The sequence below is a fragment of the Helicoverpa armigera genome, chromosome 2, assembly GCF_030705265.1.
Source record: "Helicoverpa armigera isolate CAAS_96S chromosome 2, ASM3070526v1, whole genome shotgun sequence".
NCBI lineage: Eukaryota > Metazoa > Arthropoda > Insecta > Lepidoptera > Noctuidae > Helicoverpa > Helicoverpa armigera.
In genome coordinates, this window is record NC_087121.1 from 14,896,849 (window position 1) to 14,918,238 (window position 21,390).

Sequence of the window (21,390 nt, forward strand, 5' to 3'; positions counted from 1 at the left end):
CAACCAAAGAGTGACCATTTTCGTCTCTCATTTAGCAACAGTTATATTTAGAACACAACACGAATTCGGAACACAGAGAACAAAAGCCAGCAAACAACATAAATAAACATAGAATATTCTAAACGAGGAACAAAGATCAATTCTGTGATGGCTGACTGTACGATACGGTAATTTGTCAACGTCCGGGTGCAATATCATTTGCGTCATAGTTTAACTTAATGATCACAGTAATGATGGAACGCTCTTAATGTTAATGAAACTGTTTCTATTTACGGGTAGCCTCGCTAACGATTTATACTAAAAATAAAAACACGACATGTCGCTTTTCCCATAAAGGGGTTTTCAACCAGGTACATTTATGTATCACCGTTTTGAAACAGATTTACATTTCTCGAGTTTACTTTTATGTTTTAATGACAGGCTTCGATAAATCGACTATTTTTTATGACCTAGTTGGGAGCAATGACCTCACTAACCACTTATTAAATCTCCTAATGTATTACTCCAACAAATAACCTAGTTAAGCAATGGGAAACTTAGCTATAATTTTCGCGGAGATACAAGCCCCAATTCCAGCCTATAGCGATCGCCCATTAAGTACCTATCTGGCTTTGCGTCACTCTCGAGGAAAGTGTGAAGTAGGCGTAATGCCTCTCCTGTCTGTGTTGTTAATGCTCTCTTTGTTAAATCACCTCAGAACTCCTAAGAGAGTGACAAGCCGTAGGAGTGTCAGACTCCTACTTTGTGTATTAAGACTTAAACCGTAGATATATTATACAAAAGGGTATATCAATCTGGGAATCTGGAAGACTAAAAAGGGCAAAGGGTAAGTAGATCATATCATAACAGAAGTCCAAAGGAATGATAAATGTCAGCGATTTTTATAGGCTGACCTTTCTTATTGCGATTCTCAGGTAATGAAATTGAAGAGAAACGTACCTACCTAAGATTTTAATAAACAGCAAAATAAATATCATAGCAAATTGTATCATGAAAACTTTGAGCAATATCAGCAATTTAATTTATGATTATTTGAAATTGCAACGTTTGAAAGAGTTGTACATATAATAAAATACGTCCAAACGGTAAATTGTAAAATATGGTAAAGGTATGCAAATATTCCGTCATAGAGTTAACATTCGGTCAGCAAAAAAGCGATTTTAAAATTTAATTTAACTCGCATTTCTAGTTTCTGTGCACTTTTCGAAAAGATTTGATTTCACAGCATTTATTGAAAAATTATGTGGCATGCATAGATATACACTGCGAATCTTAATACAAAAAATGAGATATATTTAAGATTTACAATTGTGATATCAATAAAGAAAAATTTACTTACCTACTTATAAATCTAAATACAAGCCAATCTAATCTAAATATATAAAACTCAAAGGTGACTGACTGACTGACTGACATAGTGATCTATCAACGCACAGCTGAAACCACTGGACGGATCGGGCTGAAATTTGGCATGCAGGTAGATGTTATGACGTAGGCATCCGCTAAGAAAGGATTTTGATCAATTCTACCCCCAAGGGGATAAAATAGGGGATGAAAGTTTGTATGAAACTTTGTCAATTTTAAACCGATCGGACTGAGACTTTGCATGCATAAAGCTACTATGGCGTAGGCAACCCTTAAGAAAGGATTTTGATAAATTCCATCCCGAAGGGGATAAAATAGGGGATGAAAGTTTGTATACATCTTCTTAGATTTGTACACGCTAATCTTACGAACTACTGAACGGATTTCAATGATTTTTTCTTTGTTGTATCAGTATTAAGCCTGGTCAACATATAGGCTATAATTTATCTTCGAAACTTGAAGACCTGATGCAGAACTCCTACAGACCAACAAAACTATTAGAGATACAAAAATGGTGCCATGGCAAAAATTGTTTCATGTGATGAGCATTTTCAGCTGAGATAATAAATTTTAAGATCTGGAACACCTGATGTGGAACCCCAAGAGCCCAGCTTCTCTATACCATATACAGGTATGACGTTTTAGCAAAAGTTGTTCAATTTGATAAGCACTTTCTATTGACTTGCACAAATTGAAGATCTAAAACACCTGATGTGGATCTCCAGGGGCCCAGCTAGACTATAGCATATAGAGGTATGACGTTTTAGCAAAAGTTGTTCAATCTGATAAGCACTCTCTGTTGACTTATAAAAATTGAACCACACCTACACCTGATGTGGAACTCCAGGAGCCCAGCTAGACTATAGCATATGAAGATATGACGTTTTAGCAAAAGTGGTTCAATCTGATGCACTCTCTATTGACGTATAAACATCGAAAATCTGGAACACCTGATGTGGAACTTCAGGAGCAATAGATACTACACTTGAAATGTATAGAAATGAATGTTATGAAATAGGTATGGTGAATCAAAAAAGTAATTAGTCCGCCTTTTAGACACGTATTTTTCTTTTCTCTCTCTCACAAACAAATAATAACGAAGATACAACAACGCATGAATTCACTGCTTAGTACAAATTTTACATACCTAGACGTGGCGTCACGAGCCCCCACTCTCCGACTTTGTTGCGTTATATCTCATTATTATATTGTATGTCTCTTCCAGACCTCGGGACTATAGAATGACAAGAATGTTCAATGATAGCCGGAACCTACAGTTTAACATCCCCTCCAAATGACGGTCATTGGTATCCAAAATATACGTAGAAAGTACATATGAACTTAGAAAAGTTGCATTGGCAGGCACTTGCCAGACCTGGAATCAAAGACGCACGCTCATACTTGAGAGATTGGTTCTCTACCCACTAAACCACCACGACTTCCACTAAGTCACCACGACTTTGTCATCTATTTAATGTTTTTTTACGTAATAATACTTGTGTAATATTTTTGCCACACACAAATGCGGACTAATTAGAATCACTACTTTTATCCCTATGGTCACGTCTATTGCGGTTCAGTTCTCAGCGTTTTGTTTAGTCTGCTGTGCTTTTGCTGTTAAAGTACAAAAATTAAGTATATAGAACGTTTCTCTTCGGTCCCTTAAAATTCAATATCAGACTATTTAGATCTTTGATTTTGCTGACCCCGTAGTCGCTGGCATAAGGGACAGGATCCGCGTACGAAGTCGCGGGCAACAGCTAGTGTATAAATAAATTGTTATTGAAAATTGTATCATCTCAATATTTTTGTGTTTGCTAAAAGTATAAATGATAAATGTAACATTCTAACCGTTAATGTAATTCTGTGGGATTACATTAATTGCTGGGCTTATAACCAATATTTCAAAACAATGACCGTTGACCGATCTGGCGGTTATGTTTAGCGCATTACTACGTAAGGGTCAATTCACACTGAAAGAGCAGCGGCCGGCAGCGGCCGGCAGCGGCCGTAATTGCAAGGGATTGAGCGCGAGCGCGGGCCGCGCGGCGCCGCGCGGCGCCGCACCGCGCCGCGCTCTTACATTTTCCGTGCTCTTACGGCCGCTGCCGGCCGCTGCTCTTTCAGTGTGAATTGACCCTAACTGTGTATTTGATGTCAATGAACCCTTACTAAGGTTAACAAAAGATAAACGATTCAAAATAAATGGAATTTAATCGCCCCCAAGAGAAAAGTTGGTAACATTATATTTTTATAACTACGTGGGATGAAGCCTAAAATCGTTAAGTTGAAACCTCAACCAAACCAAATAAACACATGTTTTACTTTTTTGTTCAAAAGTAATTTAAATCGTAGCAAAATGACACAGGTACTTAGCACGCAGGTTCTTAGCGATTTCTTTCAAAAAAGAAATACTCTAAATGAACGTCGAAAAATGTATGAGAAATATAATTCATAAATAAATTAGGTCTGCCTACTGAAATGAATTTTCCTTTCAAAGTAGGTTCCTTATGAGACTGTAGACTGTAGACTTGAGTGGCCTCATTTGGTGGCTGCTAGAGTAAGTAACATCCTTTTCAGTGCATTTACAAAATACATGCCAGCTACATATATCATACATCTCGTCAATTCATATTTTTTATGATTTTTTATTCCTAGGAGAAATATTAATTTTCTACTGTTCCGAAATAACTTGAGAATTTGTGAATAAGAACATATTATTTTCGCAATATTTTACATTCATTCTCATAAACACTAGTTTACTGACGTTAGTAAAAAATCATAAACGTTCAGAAGCTACAGGCTACATCCATCACATTGTCAGACTTTCATTTGCATCCCTTGTAAGGTAATATTTCACCCTGTAATTGTATACCTACTTTAAAATTTTATTTTCACAGGAATATTTCAGATGAAGAATTTATGAATGTGGGCTTAAAAATCTGTTTTCAGTGACTACCATCACTCAGGCTCAGCTCAACGTAAAAAATAAAGGGATCTCGCAAATAATATCGATGTTTTTTTATTTTAAAATTTATAAGAAAACGAACAATAAAAAGTGAAATAAATAACGCTGGAGCACAATGGAGGCTGCCATTTTTTGTGCTCCCCACTCATTCGTACGCCAAAAATCCGAGCCATTGTTTAATTTGCAACGGACAGCCAATTATCGAATTGTTCGTTTGTTTTTCATTATAAACACTCATTGGTTTGAAGGAATTAATCATTGCTAAGTTTGGTTTGGATCCAATAGCATACGTATTTTGTTAGAATTTGAATTGAATCTGTGCTATATTGATGAAAGTTCTTTTATTTCTTTGGGTTTTGTGGTAATACCACAGAAGTACATAAAAATAATGAATGTACAGGTACGTGAACCTTGAGGAACATAAAACTAGTTACTGCGTAGATACCGTCTGAACCTTCGCACAAAAACCATTAACTAAGCACTAAAACATGGTCTAAAACATACTAATGTAGATAAACAACAAATATCGGCGAGCTCAGCACGATCTATCACACTGAAAAAACAGTTAGGGTTTAGCGCAAATGGATCTTTCGAAATGAAAGTAATTCATTTATCTTCCTTATTCGCTTGTTTTGCCCAGCCCCACATTTTCAGTGAGGTTATCAATAAATCACGTACCTTGTTTCCTTACTTAGGATAATTTCTTTTACCTTTGCTAGGCCTGCCGTTGTTCGTAAAATCATTTGTATATTTTTTCATGTTGCTTGTAGGGTTGCCTGCGACACGATTTCGCTCACTTGAAAGGGTCGCAGATATTGCTAAAGTTGGTCCCTCGTCTTTGAGGGATTATTTCTTTGAGAAACTCGTACAAACACGTAACTGTACACGTAACTATACATTTTTACGGTATCCTCGATACAAATAAGTAGACTAGACATTCTTAGTTTTATTTATAGTTACTACGTGAACAATGTTTATACTCTTCGATCGTTATTTATTTGTTAATAACATAATACATTCTTAGATTCTTTCTTGATAAATAAATAAATGTCAAATTCGCCAGCAAGATCCAAACATGTCCAGTTCAAAATAAACAGTTATTTTATGTTACAAAATAACAAATCGTATCAGTATTGACTTTGAGTCTTAAATTTGAAGCAGACACGCTTGACATCTGCCCTTCCATTCAAGCCTAAAATTGGGAGCAAGCAGAAAAAATACGAAAAACGCTTGTCCCTCGTCACATCACTTGAAATATTGTCGTCAGCAAAACGTTTGTATAAACCTAGAAGCCAGATTTAAAGAAGTGACAACCCTGATAACACGTTTAGATACAATACATTGCAGACTCCTTTTCGCTTTTCAGAAAAACTATGATAAGCACTTTATAGGTTTTTTAGGAAAAGGGTATGTTAGGGTCGCAGATTCCTAGACACAAAAGGGTAGCGCACAAATGGAAGGACGGCTCGATAAACTCATCTCTGTGCCAGTAGTTTAAACCAACATTTAAACTGTTCTATTATAATATTTAAGCAGTTCACAGATTCTCTGCAAAAACTATAAATTTACATTTTATAGTACAATAACATTAGAACTCGTCTGACCGAACAAAATCACAAAAGTAACGAATCGATTCACAAGAAACGTCACAGTTTTCAGCGAATTGACAAAAACGAGAGACAAAGAGCAAAACCTAACTCCCACAGAAAAACCTAGATCTTTCTAGAAAAGATTTATAATCCGAACGGTTGTCTAGATCCAATTACCGTTTGTGAACAACGACAAAATTGCCCCAATTTAATAGGTATAGAAAATAAAGTACTTACGTAATGGTTAACTAATCGAAGTCTAGCCATTACCATTAGCCATTGTGTACATAACACTTGAACGAAATTTCCAAATAAAGCAATTTCACTGTAATTGGACGATAAACAATGTCATGTAGGAACGAAATATGGTATCGCAAAGTATGTAAAAACAAGTGAGCATGAACTAAGGACGTTTGGAAAAACAAGATGCCTGTACCCAGAGAAACAGACGAAAATCATGTTTATACCTACATATGTTCCTAAGATTTGCTTGTCATATAATTTCTGGAGCAGAAAGACAGTTACACGTACGTAACATATCTTGATTCCTAGAAGGACTAGACAAAGGTATCTCTGATTACTAACTAGTAGGTATAACTATCACAGTTTGTTACAAAGAGACAGACAGACAAAGAGACAGCAGAATGTTGTCATCCATTACACCGACAAATTCAATAAAACAAGTCTAAAATTCTCGAGAAAGACAATACAATTTCCAATTACCTAAACTAAAAAATTGGAGACGAGACTTGATTGATACTAAGTTAGAAAAGGTTATTTTAATTTGATTGTCATCGATATTTATGAATGACCTCATTTTCGCAGTTATCGATTATCTAAACAATTTGAAAACAATCATAATAATAATTATAGTATTGCACAAAGATAAGCCTGGCTCGCTAATCCGTTACTATGTAGTGTACTATTAACAGTTTATAAATCCGATAAAGAATTTCTTCACAACCATATCAGACGTTCACAATAATTGCACACATTTTCACATTCGGAAAACTCTCGGACACTCCAAATTTTTGTTTACAGGCGCCTTAAAATCGTATTAACAAATAAACCGACAGCGGCTTACGTAGAAGCCCTTAAATTAGCTCTCCATAAAATAGGACACAAATGTTCAGATTAAAATGTAATCACTAGAATTAATAACGAAGCTTCAAACATGATCTATATTGAGCTAAGTAGGTAGGTATACAGTTTGTACCAAAGACTCCAGATTTACCGAACAACTTAATAAGATTATGGATTTGAGACTTAACCTATTTTATGAAGACGAGCTAAACAAATATGTCTACTGATTTACTCAACGTGAATTTCGCCAGTAGGCATGTTGTACTGAACCCAATTTCCCTAGGGCAATAGAACGTCAACTCCTCAAAGAAATCAACTTAAGAATCCCTAAACTTACAAACTTGGTATTTGAAACATACGAGAAACTTAAACTACAGTTATAAGTAGTTCGCTAAATTCTTTATATGCCTAGGTATTTTCCACGAAGCTGACTGTAATTTTCTGGTGTTAAAAGGCAAAAACGTTCTGTTAAATACAACGAACAAAGGCAAAACGGTAAATAAGGTGCCTGCAAGAAAATTCTTAGAACAGTAATATATAACACAGCGTGTTTTGAAAATAGATAATCTCGGAAAACATTTCAGGAACTATTTTTTTTATGTACACACACACAGAATACAGAGAAGAAAAAAAGAAAAGATAGTACAAAGGCACAACTTATTTCATTAGAAATCTCTTCCAGCTGGTCGTTAGAGAGTTAGAATAGAAAGAGATGCAGATAGAGTGCGTAAACAGAAAAGAAGCTAAAACTAACATAAAATAATTACTAACTTAACCTAAATATGTATATATAAAATATATATCAAAATATATATATATATATGTATGTATAAAAATATATAAATACACTAAATACTATAAGCATCTATGATGACAAGGAAAGATAGTGTTCCTTCAACTTGCGTTTAAATAATGCAACAGTTTGGCAGCTCCTCAGCTCAGGCGGCAACTTATTCCACAGCCGTACAGCGTGCACGGTGAAGGAGTAGGAATAGAAATCAGTGGAGTGGGAAGGGATTTGGATTTGAGATGAGTCCTGCAGGACGCATCAGGTGAGCGGAGAAAGGAGAAACGTTCGCAGGTACGAAGGAGATTTAGGATTGAAGAGGATATTGAATAGAAGACACAAAATGCGAGTGTTCCTGCGAAGACGAATAGGAGCCACTTGAGATCCTTGCGAAATTGTGAAACATGATCATACTTTTTGAGATTGAAGACAAAACGAATACAAAGATTTTGCAAGCGCTCAAGTTTATTTAAAAGCTCCTCTGTGGCATCCAGATAACAGGCATCGGCGTAATCTATAATAGGTTGGATGAGAGTCTGAGCAAGAGAAATTTTGGTTTTTAAGGGCAAAAAGTGTTGAAGACATTTTAGCGTATGAAAAGTGTAGTGAACTTTGCGACTAACTTCATTGACCTGAGCTGACCACGATAAGTTAGAATCTAGAATAACACCCAGGTTTTTCGCTGTATTAGTGTAGTCGATCTGAACCCCATTTAAACTAAGCGGTGGTAGTGACGCAACATCTAGCCTGCTACGCATGTATCTGCTACCAATAATCATGGCCTGAGACTTCCTGGGATTAATTTGCAGTCCAAAGGACTGCGCCCAATCACCAATCGCATCCAGGTCACGATTCATGGCAGCAATGGCAGCTTCTGCATCAGCTTAAAAACTACATAAATAACAACTTAACTATTAGCATAATGCTTAAAAAAAACATAAATAACAACTTACTTTTTACTATCCATAAAACCTTCAATACGAAACCACCTTAATCCATAAACAGCACTATTCACAACACATTTTTTATCACTCACTACAATTTGCCACTTACAGATGTTTAAAAAAAAAATGTGTAGGTACCGACAGCTATTCTAATTGTTACTAAACTAACTGCGATATGACGGCACGCCCTAATCTTATCACGATTATCTTCTACGTACTGATAACATAGCGTACAAGTGTGTTTCTTGTAAATACCAAGCAATTAGGTAGTTAGATACTGTGAATCACTACTTATTAGTTTAAACGGTTGTTACATATGAGAGCAAATATTGACCAAGAAGCAGAATTTGTTTATTCAGAACCTCAGATCAAAGATGAGTTCAGAACATGGATATTCACTACGAGTTTCATTAGATCCTGTGTTTCATGAGGTTAAAGATGAGTGTATATTTGACAGATAACCAGGAAAAGCCACATAGACTCATCAAATCCTTGCGTTACAGATGAAATGAATGCTATATGTATAAGGTTTAAGGTTTTATCTTCTGCTAAGATGATAGGAATTCTGCAACTGATAAAATCTATCCTTTCTCCTTGGATAAAATACTCGTACGTATAAACACAATTCAGTAATGTTATCTTGTCATACAAAGTTTCCCAGCGCAGAATCTAAAAATATCTAATGTTCTTTGACAGTTAATAATTAAAGTGCAAAATTGATCTAACGTTTTTTTTTACCTGCATATTAAAAAAAATAACTAAAAAATTATACTATGAATGTTTTTTTTCTACATCAATTCTCAGGGGTTTTGTAAAATTCATGTTCTGACCAATTTCAATCATATTTCAATAGAATTGTAAATGTTGAACCAACTAAAAAATAAATAAATAAACTAGGTATACGTAAGCTTTAAAAAAAGTTTTATACGAAAAAATTTTAAAATTTAAATTACACTGTTGAATGATTTTAAAGCCGGTCCGATTTTTTTAACACTTATATGAAAATAATTATAACTTTTCGTTACATCTATTTTCAAAGAATTAGGGTTAGGGTGCACAACACAGAATAATAGAATCAAGTAAGTAATAATTGTTTATAAATTAGATTGTTTTTGTTAATTTCAACTTGTTTTTCACTCAAACAACTGAACATATATTCAAATTAAACTTGGCTCAGTAGACTACTTTCAAAATAACTTATGCAGTAACGAAAAAATATCAAACAATAAAAAGAGAAATCCTTCACCGAGTCTAGAATTAAGTAATCATGACATTTAAGAATATAAAAGCTTTTTCTAAATAACTTGAGACGTTATCAAAATAAAGTGTTTCTAATTAAATAGTCTTGAAATATAATTAACTACTATGATATTTTAATTAAAATACTCGTCTCGAAGCAGACAGGTGTTAAAAAGTTCATTTTCTTTTTGTATTTTAGAAGTGTGTTCACAGTGAACTGACCCAACACAGCTACAGTAAGTAAAATTATGTATTATATATGTAATTTAATTTCATCCTTTAAGCCATGTTTGTTATCGGTAACAAAAATACTTACTGTACGTAACTAGACTTCACGCTTCCGATTTTTTATAGATTCTGTTTTAATTTCGATAGTCTAGCTTTTTCTAGGCTGCCTATAAAGCGATCACGAAACATTGCGCACTACCAGCCTATTACACTTAAAATTCCGAAACACCAGTATAAAGATAATTTCATACACAATAGTACCCGTAATCACTATCAAAGCTACTAGGATTTACGATGCAATAATGTAAAACAGAATTCTATGTAGGACATTAACTAATTTTGGTACAATTCCAAGAGCTTAATGCGGACTAAAATCATTTTGCGTTTCTGAATACACCAATTTGGGAAACTGTGGTTAGTTGTCCTATCGGTGAATGTGAGCCAACAATAAACAGGCAGGTACAAAAATATATATCACGAGTGTGAAGATGACGTCACCAAAGTTAGGTACAAATTGAAAAAAAACGAACTCTCCTTAATGAAAGATTGGTCCCGACATCAAAGGTTCGAGAGATATAAAGGGACGGTCTGTACCTACCCTGCACAATAGTACCTACAACAATACGATTCACTATACGCGTACCCTATGTCGAAATGTTCCCCGAATATCCAGTAAAACGTCGAACATTGGCCAGAAGCTAATCAGTGCATATATGTGAGTTGCTCACAAACGTCGATCGTTAGCCAGCCGCCATCAATCACACGTTATCGGCATCATCCACAAAATATTAACCAATTATAACGACGCGGCTTTCGCTATCATCAGCGAATTATTAAAAATCCTTTATGTAAGCATTCACATCATCGACATAGTGCTACGCAGTTAGATAGAGGTTGAGCTCGAGCTGAGCCAGGGATCTTTTGCGCATCTAGGGATTAGTGCTTACAATACCAGATTGTTAATTTCTGTTACTTTCCAAATCTGACAAGAATTGGCATATCCCTACGTGCTCTTGAATAGAAGTTAAGCTTAATGATAGGATCTTGGTAGTTCTCATAATATAATAGCCTGCTTCCAGACTAAAAGAGGTTGTACTTGAACAGATGATCGTGTATTGATGTTGGTGAGGTACTTACCAATCATGTGGTGGTTGTGGTCGCCTGCGAGCCTGTACACAGCACGGCGGCTCCTGGGGCTCGCAGGGCAGCTGCAGCGCGGGCGGCGGCGGCGGCGGCGGCGTGCAGGCCAGCCGGCGCGGCCGCCGCGCCCACGTACTCCACGTAGCGCGACGGCGGCGGCGAGCCCGCGATGTCCTCGCGGCACGCGGGCCCGCAGCACTTGCGCGGCGCTGGCGGCGGCGGCCTGCACGCCAGCCCGCAGTACACCGGCGGCGGAGGTCGCAGCGGCGCCGGCGGCCGCGGCACATAGCGCTCCACGGGCACGTGCGCTGCTGGCGGCACGTACCGCGGCCGCCGCGCGCGCTCCGCCTCCGCACAGCGGCGCACCCGCCGCGGGGACGCCGAGAACCGATCCGGCAGCGGCGCGGGCGGCGGCGGGCTGAGCTCTCCGGCGGCGCCACGCTGAACGCGCCCGTCGCCGGAAGCGCTCGCACGGTGAACGCGCGTACTCCTCGCCCATGGCGCGCGGTCAGCCGGGCCCGCCGCCGCCCGCGCGCCCTCCCAACCACGCCAACACTCTGTCTCACATGCCGCGCGACCACTCTTGCACTATCACTGGGCGGGCGCTCCGCTCGCGTTCGGGGGCTGCGGCGCTGTCCCGATGTCCGCATTCACTCCGCGGGCGCCATGACGCTACCGGATCGATAGCGGCGCGGGCGGCCTCAGAGGGCGCACGCCGCGGATCCTGCTCCACGACGCATAGCTCGTTCCTTACGACTTATATGGAGCTTTCGAAACGAGCTTTGAAGCTGGGGCGAGGCGAAAGTGCGTCCTCGGCCAAGATGGCCGCTCTCATCATGTCCGCTTGCGGCGCGCCTGCGCTAAAGCCTTGTGATGTGTTTGTTTTCACCAGATACTGATTTTGCACAGATCGCGACACTGGGTGGTTTCTGGGGCCAGGCCTCGATGGGGTCCACAGTAAACAGTGACGGGGTGATGGTGCGCGGCGCGGTGTGGTGGTCGGCTCGGCTCGGGCGCCGAGGGTGTCGCGGGTGTCGAGTGTGACGTGCGCCGCTGGCGGGGTCGGGGAGCGAGCGCGCCGACGTCAGGCCGGTGCGCTATCGACGCCGTGCGCCGTCGCGCAGCCCGCGCCGCGCCACGCAACACACTTCACGCCGCACCGACACAAACACTCGATTGCAAAACGAACGACCGTCGCCTGTAGCCTACTTTTATTTCCAGTATCCTGTTCACACGAAACCTTAATTTGATCCGATTTTATTGAAATAACCCCGATTCCCAATTTCAGAATAAGCTCGTAACTCGTAAAAAAGAGCGTTCGTTTTCAGAGAGCTTACGCCTAAATGACCTACACGTTTTATGTTTGAAGGGCATAAAAGGCAAACGCAGACATTACCTACCAACTTACGTATCTATCATTCATAACGTTTGACACGTTATAATAAGCATTAAGAGATTTTCACAAAGATTTCAAAGAACTGGCTGACTCTGATATCAATTAGTTTACAAAATTGTTAAGATAACGAAATTGCCCTCGGCAAGACCTTTCATCTGGCTAATTTACTTACAATCTTTTTACATTATCGAATGGGCACGAACGGCTTTGTCGCAGTCCTTTGAAGCTGTAGAACCACTAGCGAAATAGGTTAAGAACCTATTTCGTGACATTACTGTTTTAGGATAAACTTTTCGCGCTCCCTCTCTGTTTGTACGCGAATATTGACCCAATTTTATATAAGTAGAGCGCTTCGATTATTATGAAAGCAGTTTCAGAGGTTTCACGTATAAAGTATAAAATTCTGCACAAAGGGGATTAATTATTGCATGCCGACACCTATAATTCGATACATGATGTGCCTACTTAATGCTAAATAGGTACCAAATATATTTGGGAAAAGGTAACACTTGTGATGTTTGTGGCAACCACAAAGCAATAAAGTCAAAAGAACCAAAGAACATTAGTGAGGACTAGTTCGACATAACGTAGGTGTAGGACTGTATGTGTGTAGTTCCATCGCGTTCACATTGACATCACTCGGTGTCACTTGTCATGCAAACTGGGTATGTATTATTCAGTATATGTTAAGGATAACACGCATCTCAGAATTGACGTTGGAAAACGAGAAACGTCGTACAGAATCGTACTTTGAGAAGAGAAATGGACTAAATTAAGTAGGCGAGACCTAACCGTGTCGGTAGCAGCCTAAAGACTTATTCGTGTCACGTTTTCAAGCTACCAGTTGTCAATTGTTGCTATTATGTAGGACAAATTAAGAGAACATAGTCTGAGATGGAATTTTCTCAGCATGATGTACCTAGTCTTCGTTAAATTATTATTATGCCAAGGTTGAAAGTATCTACGCGTCCGTGAAGTAATTTCATGAGCGGAGAATTTTCATCTTAACAGAATATTTTGTACCTTAAAATCTTGTTAGGTACTTTCTATTAATCGTGACATTTCTGAAATATCGATAACACTCAGTATTAATGGGATATGACACTTAAGGTAATTGAAACATAACCCTATTACTCAGTAAGTGAAAGATATATTGGTGAAAGGTCAACTAGTGCTTACCAACCCACTCGAATACTTGAACACCAGAATGTTATGATTGCCTTCCTGTTAATAACATGTCCATATAAACGGGGAAAAATAAGCTCATGACTTGTAAGCGTCAAGGCTTGTAGGTGCCTACTGATCACGCAAAGGTTTCACTTATTCTGAGACGAGATGTAGGTAATACTTGAACAATGGCACCTACTTATATATGTCAATTAATTTTCAACGCTGAGATTTTCATGGTATCGTGCTAACAATAAATGTGAATCAAAGGACAGAATTGAAATTATGGACTTATAGTTTTCAGTGCAACGTGTAAATTATCGCAGAGTTGCGATATGCCGCCGCACCGTAGCATTTTCTCCCTCACGACAAACCTTATTATAATATACTTACCTACATAATTATATTTTACTACATCAGTACCTGTAGATTATTTTTTGCATCAATACCGTGCAGCTACTTAACATTTAACCAGCAATCAATGTTTAACAGAAACTCATTGTACCTACATATATTCTGAACTCAGGGTTGTTTCACACAACCCTCTCTCCCCCCGTACATAATAATATTACGCTTTTGAATCAAACGCTTGAACAGAAGCAAGTACCTACCTACCTTATTACTGTCCATGTGTTCAAAATTAATTAATTATATTAATCAAAACAATAGGCAGACTAATTGTGGTAATTAAAAGGTAGGTGCTTATTAGAAGACTAGGAAGCTAATATAAGTTCTGTAGTATTACCTAAATATCAATTTTCTTAACACTTCATAAAGGTCGGAGTCTATGCAACCCCCATTTCAATCCTCAGTTCGTGAGTTTGTAGGAGAGCACATTTTAATATTTAAAGAATCATCAGGTAGCAGTTTTTAACGAGATAGACTAAGTTATACCTGCATGGCAACCATTTTTCCGCCAGTTTATTCAATTCACATAGGTATGTAGATTATGTTAAGTACCTAAGCCTTTTCTTATAATAGAAAAATCCAAATGGGCACATGTGTGTTGTTTTAAAAGTTCTGCATAAAAAAACTAATAACGTTTGACCGACCTGAATATCCACAGGACTTTATACTCTAAACCTAATCCTAAATAACCTTACCTATCCTAGAACACTGGGGATTCTGTTGGCTCAGTGTAAAATATTTTAAGCGTATTCAGCGAGACCCAAAATTTTATGAAAAAATGTAGGGTCCGTGACGAATCCTAGTGACTATATTACACTGGTAAAGTACCCGTGTTTAGACGCAATTTCACAAGGTTACCGGTGCTAAGTCTTTCAGGACAATCCCTGGAATCAATATGACCTACTTTCAACCTTCCGTAACCATGTGCCTCTTGGTAAAGATTAGAAGAAAATGGTCGAAGAGGGAATATGAGCGTTATGTAATGCACTTTTCTTGGTCTCTCCTTTGATATGCCTTGTGTGCTTCAACTAAAAATACATTTAATACATATACAAACAAAGTACTTATGTGATACCATGCACGCTCATAGGTACCTACCTCTTAAAATATGTCGGAAGGTCTTCCTACATATTTTACTCATCGGTACAGTCTTTGTAACAGTCAACATATTTTTCCTCATAATAGCGTTTTTCCCCTTGAAATTTCCCGCTAGAAGATTTTTATAAAAATTCATTCATCTTTAATCAACTTAAAATAGAATTCTAAATTCTGCGAAGATTGTATTTCAATTAAGTTCTGATATTGAAAATCTAATAATACGTAGGAACCAACGATGTAAATGAAGTACAAAACTTAAACAAAGCCAAAGCTTTTACTTATCTTCCGATAAACACATTTACGATCAAGACAAACATCCACAACATACCGGATCAAGTAGTTATATCCTCTGAAATTCTATCTAAATATAATGTGGCAAACTTGAACACTAACAACGCACATTCCCGGCTATTACCCGTCGATAGTTCAGCAGAAACGTCAATTAGGACAAAGATAAATATGATAGCGTACCAATTATCCCCAAACTTTACAAACAAGTAATTAAATATAGGTTCCCACTTCAAGTAAACAGGAAATCGGAAAACTGGACAAGAGCTTTCGAGAAAAAGTTTTATTATGATTCCGTTGTTAATTAATTCGGAATAAGTAGGTACCTTGTTCATATTGGTACTTATCTACTTACTTAGAGGTATTTATTCGTACATACTTAGCTAGGTAATTGCTTTGTTGATATCTAGATATGTGTATGTATAGGTGCCCAATCCAATTCTTCATAAAATGTGGTGACTAATGCGACAAACCTAAGTTTACACATTGATGTACATACTGTAGCTAAAACAAGAGTATTCCAAAGGGTATAGGGGGCAGCATTTTACAAACTTACAATTCCAATCAGCAAATAAAAATAGCTTTTACCTACACAAACACAAAATAAGGTCAAAATTATAATAAGATAAGATAATGCCAAAAAGCATACCTAGGTACCTATAGGTAAATACCTATCTACCAACGTAGGTAGGTACGTTTTAGCATCTAGCTCGCCACACCCTAACCTTATACAGGTAAGTACATGGAGATTCAAACGCTCTAATTCATTCCTACACAATAAAGTAAGTACTTATTTACATAGTCCACAAACATTGTGTTATGTTTGAACTCAAATCTCTCCCGCAACCTGCAAATTTTATCGCAACCATTGACAAAAGATCGATCGTCTATCCCCTAAATGTGTTATAAAATCAGCGTTCCCACAGAACTGACGGCTATTGGCTATAATTCGTGCGTAATAATCGTGATTGGTTCATGCTTTCGCTTCGTGCCTAAACGGCGGATAATCTGTTAAATATTGCCCACATTTATATTATGAAGATTACTTTAGATAAAATGGAAAAATAACATCTTTCACCGAACGCTATAAATTGAATATGTAAACAAATTAGTGGAAATAAAATTGTCTATAAAAGTCTAAGTGTAAACAACAGGACATGACTTGCATATAGGGGAGATGTTCCCAAAACGGGTAAGCTAAGGGAAGATGTTAAATAAAATAACCAAGAACATTACATGCGACTTGTATTTGTACTCATAGGGTTGTTTATATAATAAACTTTGGAAAACATAAGACGCTTTGCCCTCGTGGGGGTCCTAAAACGGGTAGCGCCTTTGGGCAAAGCAGGTAATGAATTAATATATGTGATAAATGAATTAGAAAACGTATCTTAGCCTCCTGTTATCCAGGAAATCTTTATCGTTAATTAGTCTCCTTAATTATGTTAAACAGTTTTCTTATTTTGATCATTCTAGATCACTTTTTTACTTTATTAAATGTTACATTTGAAATTATAATCCTACCAGCAGATAATTTTGTTAAAAATCAGAGAAAACATATGTTAATATCTTTTTCACGCTGTTCCTGTACTTCTTCAGCTCTCTGTGGCTTCCTTTGTCTTCGATTAGCTTTCTGTGGGATCAATTGAGGAAGTGCCCCCTTATTTCAAATCGGGTAGTCACCCGTTATGCCCCTACCCGTTTTGCCCAAAAGCACGTTTTTAATTTCAACTACCTTAACCTTAAAATAGTAAACAAGGAGACCACTAAGTATTCACAATTAATAAGCATATAACATGCAAAAAGATAATACAAAACTGCGAAAACCGTATCTTGCACCATATTTGAGTAGTCAGCACTAGTATAATCCGATTTTTTTAAATAAACTCTGCAAAAAACTTTTTTTACATCTAATCTCGAAAACGCTCGTTCTAGGCGCGCGAGCCAACTGACCGTGATCGGCGGGGTGGTAGTGCACCGCTCTACACTCACAGGTTCACACTAAGACCTATAATATACGAATGGCAAGGCCTACCCGTTTTAGGAAGGGTACCCGTTTTAGGAACATCTCCCCTACATAAGCTAGCATATACTTAATGCTTAGCTGTTAAAACTGGCTAATTGAATTACCAACAATTATTAAGATCAAAACAAACTGCTCATTATTTCAAACAAGAACATTATCCCGGCAAGTAACTCATTCAACCTTCATAATACATAGCCCAAATAATTGAAAAAAGATGCGACATTACATTAATTCCGCCAGTACTCCATAGACAAAAACAAACTGTCAGAAGCATGGAAGGAGAAAATGGCATGATCAAACAATCGTCGAGACAATTAGATAATGTTAATGAACGTGGCTCGGACGTGGACGGAGGGGGGAGGGGTATTAATGAGCTCACACGCATACTCGTTGCCCTCCTCACGATTGTAACGACATTAAATGCTTTATTAAGTTGTCGGGTCTTTTTAATTTTCAGTTTTACTATGCATAGCTGAAATCTGCAAGCAGCTTAAGTTCTTTTGTGTGTGATATATTTTTAATACACACATTATTCACATGCGTAATATTATACTAACAAGAAAGGTAAAAGTATACAGAAGAACTAAAATTGACTTAAATATTAATTAGACCATCAATCAATAAATCTAATCAAACCATGATAATTTCGTGATTATCTTGGGGACAGCCGTAGAATGTCTTCATCGTGTATTTTCCCAAACAAATATCTGAGATAGGAATTCTCTGTACTAAGTAGTTGCTTTTACCTACTTCCTAAGTACTTTAAATAAAATACTTTAAAAATCTATATGGAATATACAACCTAATTGTTCCTAAAGATCCGATAAACTCCTTTCAGAGAACGTTTATCGAATAACACGGTTTCTTATATCACATCGTCTTCTGTCCTTCACAACCCAATTAGAGGTAATAGGACATGACTGGGTAACGAATGAAGACAACTGACACCTAACAGCATTACCCATATCTGCACAGTTTACGACCGAAACGAGTATATTTTTGGAGGAACAATAGTCCAGACACACTGTAAAAACTTCGGTAATTTTATTAGTCCGTATTAATTGGGATATACGAGTTCTTGAGTGAGGAACACGGTTTATGTTCCCCAATTTTCCCGTCCTGTTTGATTCAGTAAATTATTAGGTACTATTGCAAGTAGGTACACCTACACACAATTTCTATAGACTATTAACTAGTAACTATTTATATAATTATTTATTTTACTAGTAACTATTATGTAATCTGTGCTACTACTTATAAAAAAAAATATTAAAATTATAAAAAAGGTTGGGGAATAGTTGTCATAAAATGTTTTAAATGATATTCAAGTTATAGACTGATTTTTACCTATCATATAATTTTAAAGCCGTAAAAGGACCTTTTTCCTAAAATCGAAAAAAAAACGAGTAGGTACACATTTTTGCTATTCTATACATAGTAGTACATAGAAATATATGGAACAGGATATTTGTATAGGACACACGTAGTTAAGAACACTCTCGGGTAAGGCAGTGACGATGGTGTGAAAGGGTGCTGTCAAGAACAGGATGTATCTAACTGTCATGGCGTTATGTACAACGTTATATTAAGCATATAGGTAGGCCCAGTAATTGTCTTGAAAACTTTTCACTATGACTTTAATAAGGGATAATTAAGTTAACCTTTAGAATACAAATGAACCTTTAGTATATTTTTCCGGCAGATGAACTATGAAACTCTTATAAATATGAAAAAGGCATTTCAGTAATCAGTAATGCTGTATAATTGATATTTATTGTATTGTACAACAGAAAAATTTTGACAATAAAAAAAGGTTAAAAGGCTCGCACGAAAATTAAATAATAATGTTACTGCTCTGGTGATTTATTTATTAAATATCATCGCCCAAATGGATAGCCGATCAGTAAATGTTTCCACTGCAAATCATTAATTTTACTTTATTCTGTTTGGCTTCAGCATAATTATGATATTAACTGTAGCAATCAATATTATAAGCCCATTTCGACATGATATTAATAATTCACATGGACAATATAAGTACTTAGGTAGATACTTTATTGCATTGAAATGGGAACACGGTCAGTTACACATATTTTGATGACTGCAGGACGGAGACATAGGTAAGAATAGGTGATTGAAAAATTACAACAGGGTTTTATTATAAAATGCTTATTGTACTTACCTATAATGGGTAATAACTTCTTGCTATTTTCTACTCTTAAATTGATGAACCGACCCCAACATGATTGGGAAAAGGCTCGGAGGTTGAAATTGACTAAATATATCACTAGGTAGTTAGTAACATTAGGCATATGGTAATTTAAATAAAAACACATAGTACAAAAAAGAGTGTTTATTTAATTTTCTTTATACATTCAGTCTTAAAACATAAACAATAACATTACCTACAAGCTAGCACTGCAATTTTGTTACATGGTAGTTATTAGAAACCTATTAAATGTACATAACTGGGATAACGTTTGTTACAAACAGCACTTATCTGTACGAATTATTGTAGTTGTAAGGAGGTGGTGAAGAAGAACTCGTTGGCTTTGAGTATGAAGGTATAGGCTCAGGGAACTTCGGACACTCCTCCTCCCATAACCACCACACAGTTATTAACACTTCCAGATTAATCAACAGCAATGATAGAAGAGGAATAGACAACTTGCTAATCAACGCTTTGATACCTCCTTTTGCCACCAAAAGAGGTTTAATTATCCCTTCAATAATGCCAGATTTCAGTCCAGACAAACCTGATGAAGAACCCGAAAACAGAGATAAAATTAAACTGAGCAAACCACTGGACTTACTGGCAACTTTTGTAGAAATTGGCGTCAGAAGGCTCGAGAAGTCTAGTTTGTCAAGCGAAGATTTCGGTTCTACTGTTGCCGGCGGCGCAACTGGAGTCAGGTTCGATGGCTCGTGGTAGGTAGGTGGAGGCGCGTAGTTCGGTTTCGGGTACCCCGTTGGGCGAGGAAGAGTAGGATAGCCGGAATTATCCTCACGGCCTGCTGCAGCTATCGTCCGAGGTCGCTGAAACTCTTCTTCTCTGCGTCGAGACTCTTGAGATACTCTATTTATGGCGTCAACGAATTCACCAAGAGTCATGTTCTGTTTGCTTCGATTTTCCATCACTGGAATATGTTTCTTGTTTATGTCGCTGGTGTGGAGTACTTGTCGTGGTATTGGTCTTGTTTCTTGAAATCGAGTATATGGCGGCGAAGAGTATGCCAGTTGCGGGTCCATAGACCTCATCTCAAATTGAGGCATCAACATTGCCGAGTCATCTGGATACCCGTATACTAATCGAATCAAAAATATCCATAATAACGGTAATGTAATAGAAACTTGACTCATTGTGACTAAGTTATTAAAACAAATATGCACAGTTACCTAAACACACTTACTTATAAATTGGTGAAATATCAATTTGCAAGTTGGCACTTCATGTTAGCCGCACAATATCTGGGTCACAATGTGAATGAAGCAACTGCATTGTCCTACATACTTGAATGTTAGTAAACATTAAGATGTCAGCTTATATCGATTCCGGAACTACAGTCCAGTGACATACACTGAGCTATTTTATCGTCGGATAAAACACTAAGCATGCTTTTGGCAAAAGAACCATCTTCTTCGAGGTCGTCAATTAAGAAAAATG

General features: G+C 37.4%; 1 protein-coding gene across 1 annotated transcript in view; it reads right to left on the reverse strand.

Moving 5' to 3' along the window:
- LOC110371398 (inactive rhomboid protein 1) overlaps positions 1-11,630 on the reverse strand; it is a 143,509-nt gene extending 131,879 nt beyond the window's left edge. Inside the window, exon 1 of the mRNA XM_064041630.1 lies at positions 11,341-11,630. Coding sequence (XP_063897700.1) covers positions 11,341-11,630 — 290 coding nt within the window. The remainder of the gene's footprint in view (positions 1-11,340) is intronic.
- Between the last annotated feature and the right edge of the window lie 9,760 nt (positions 11,631-21,390).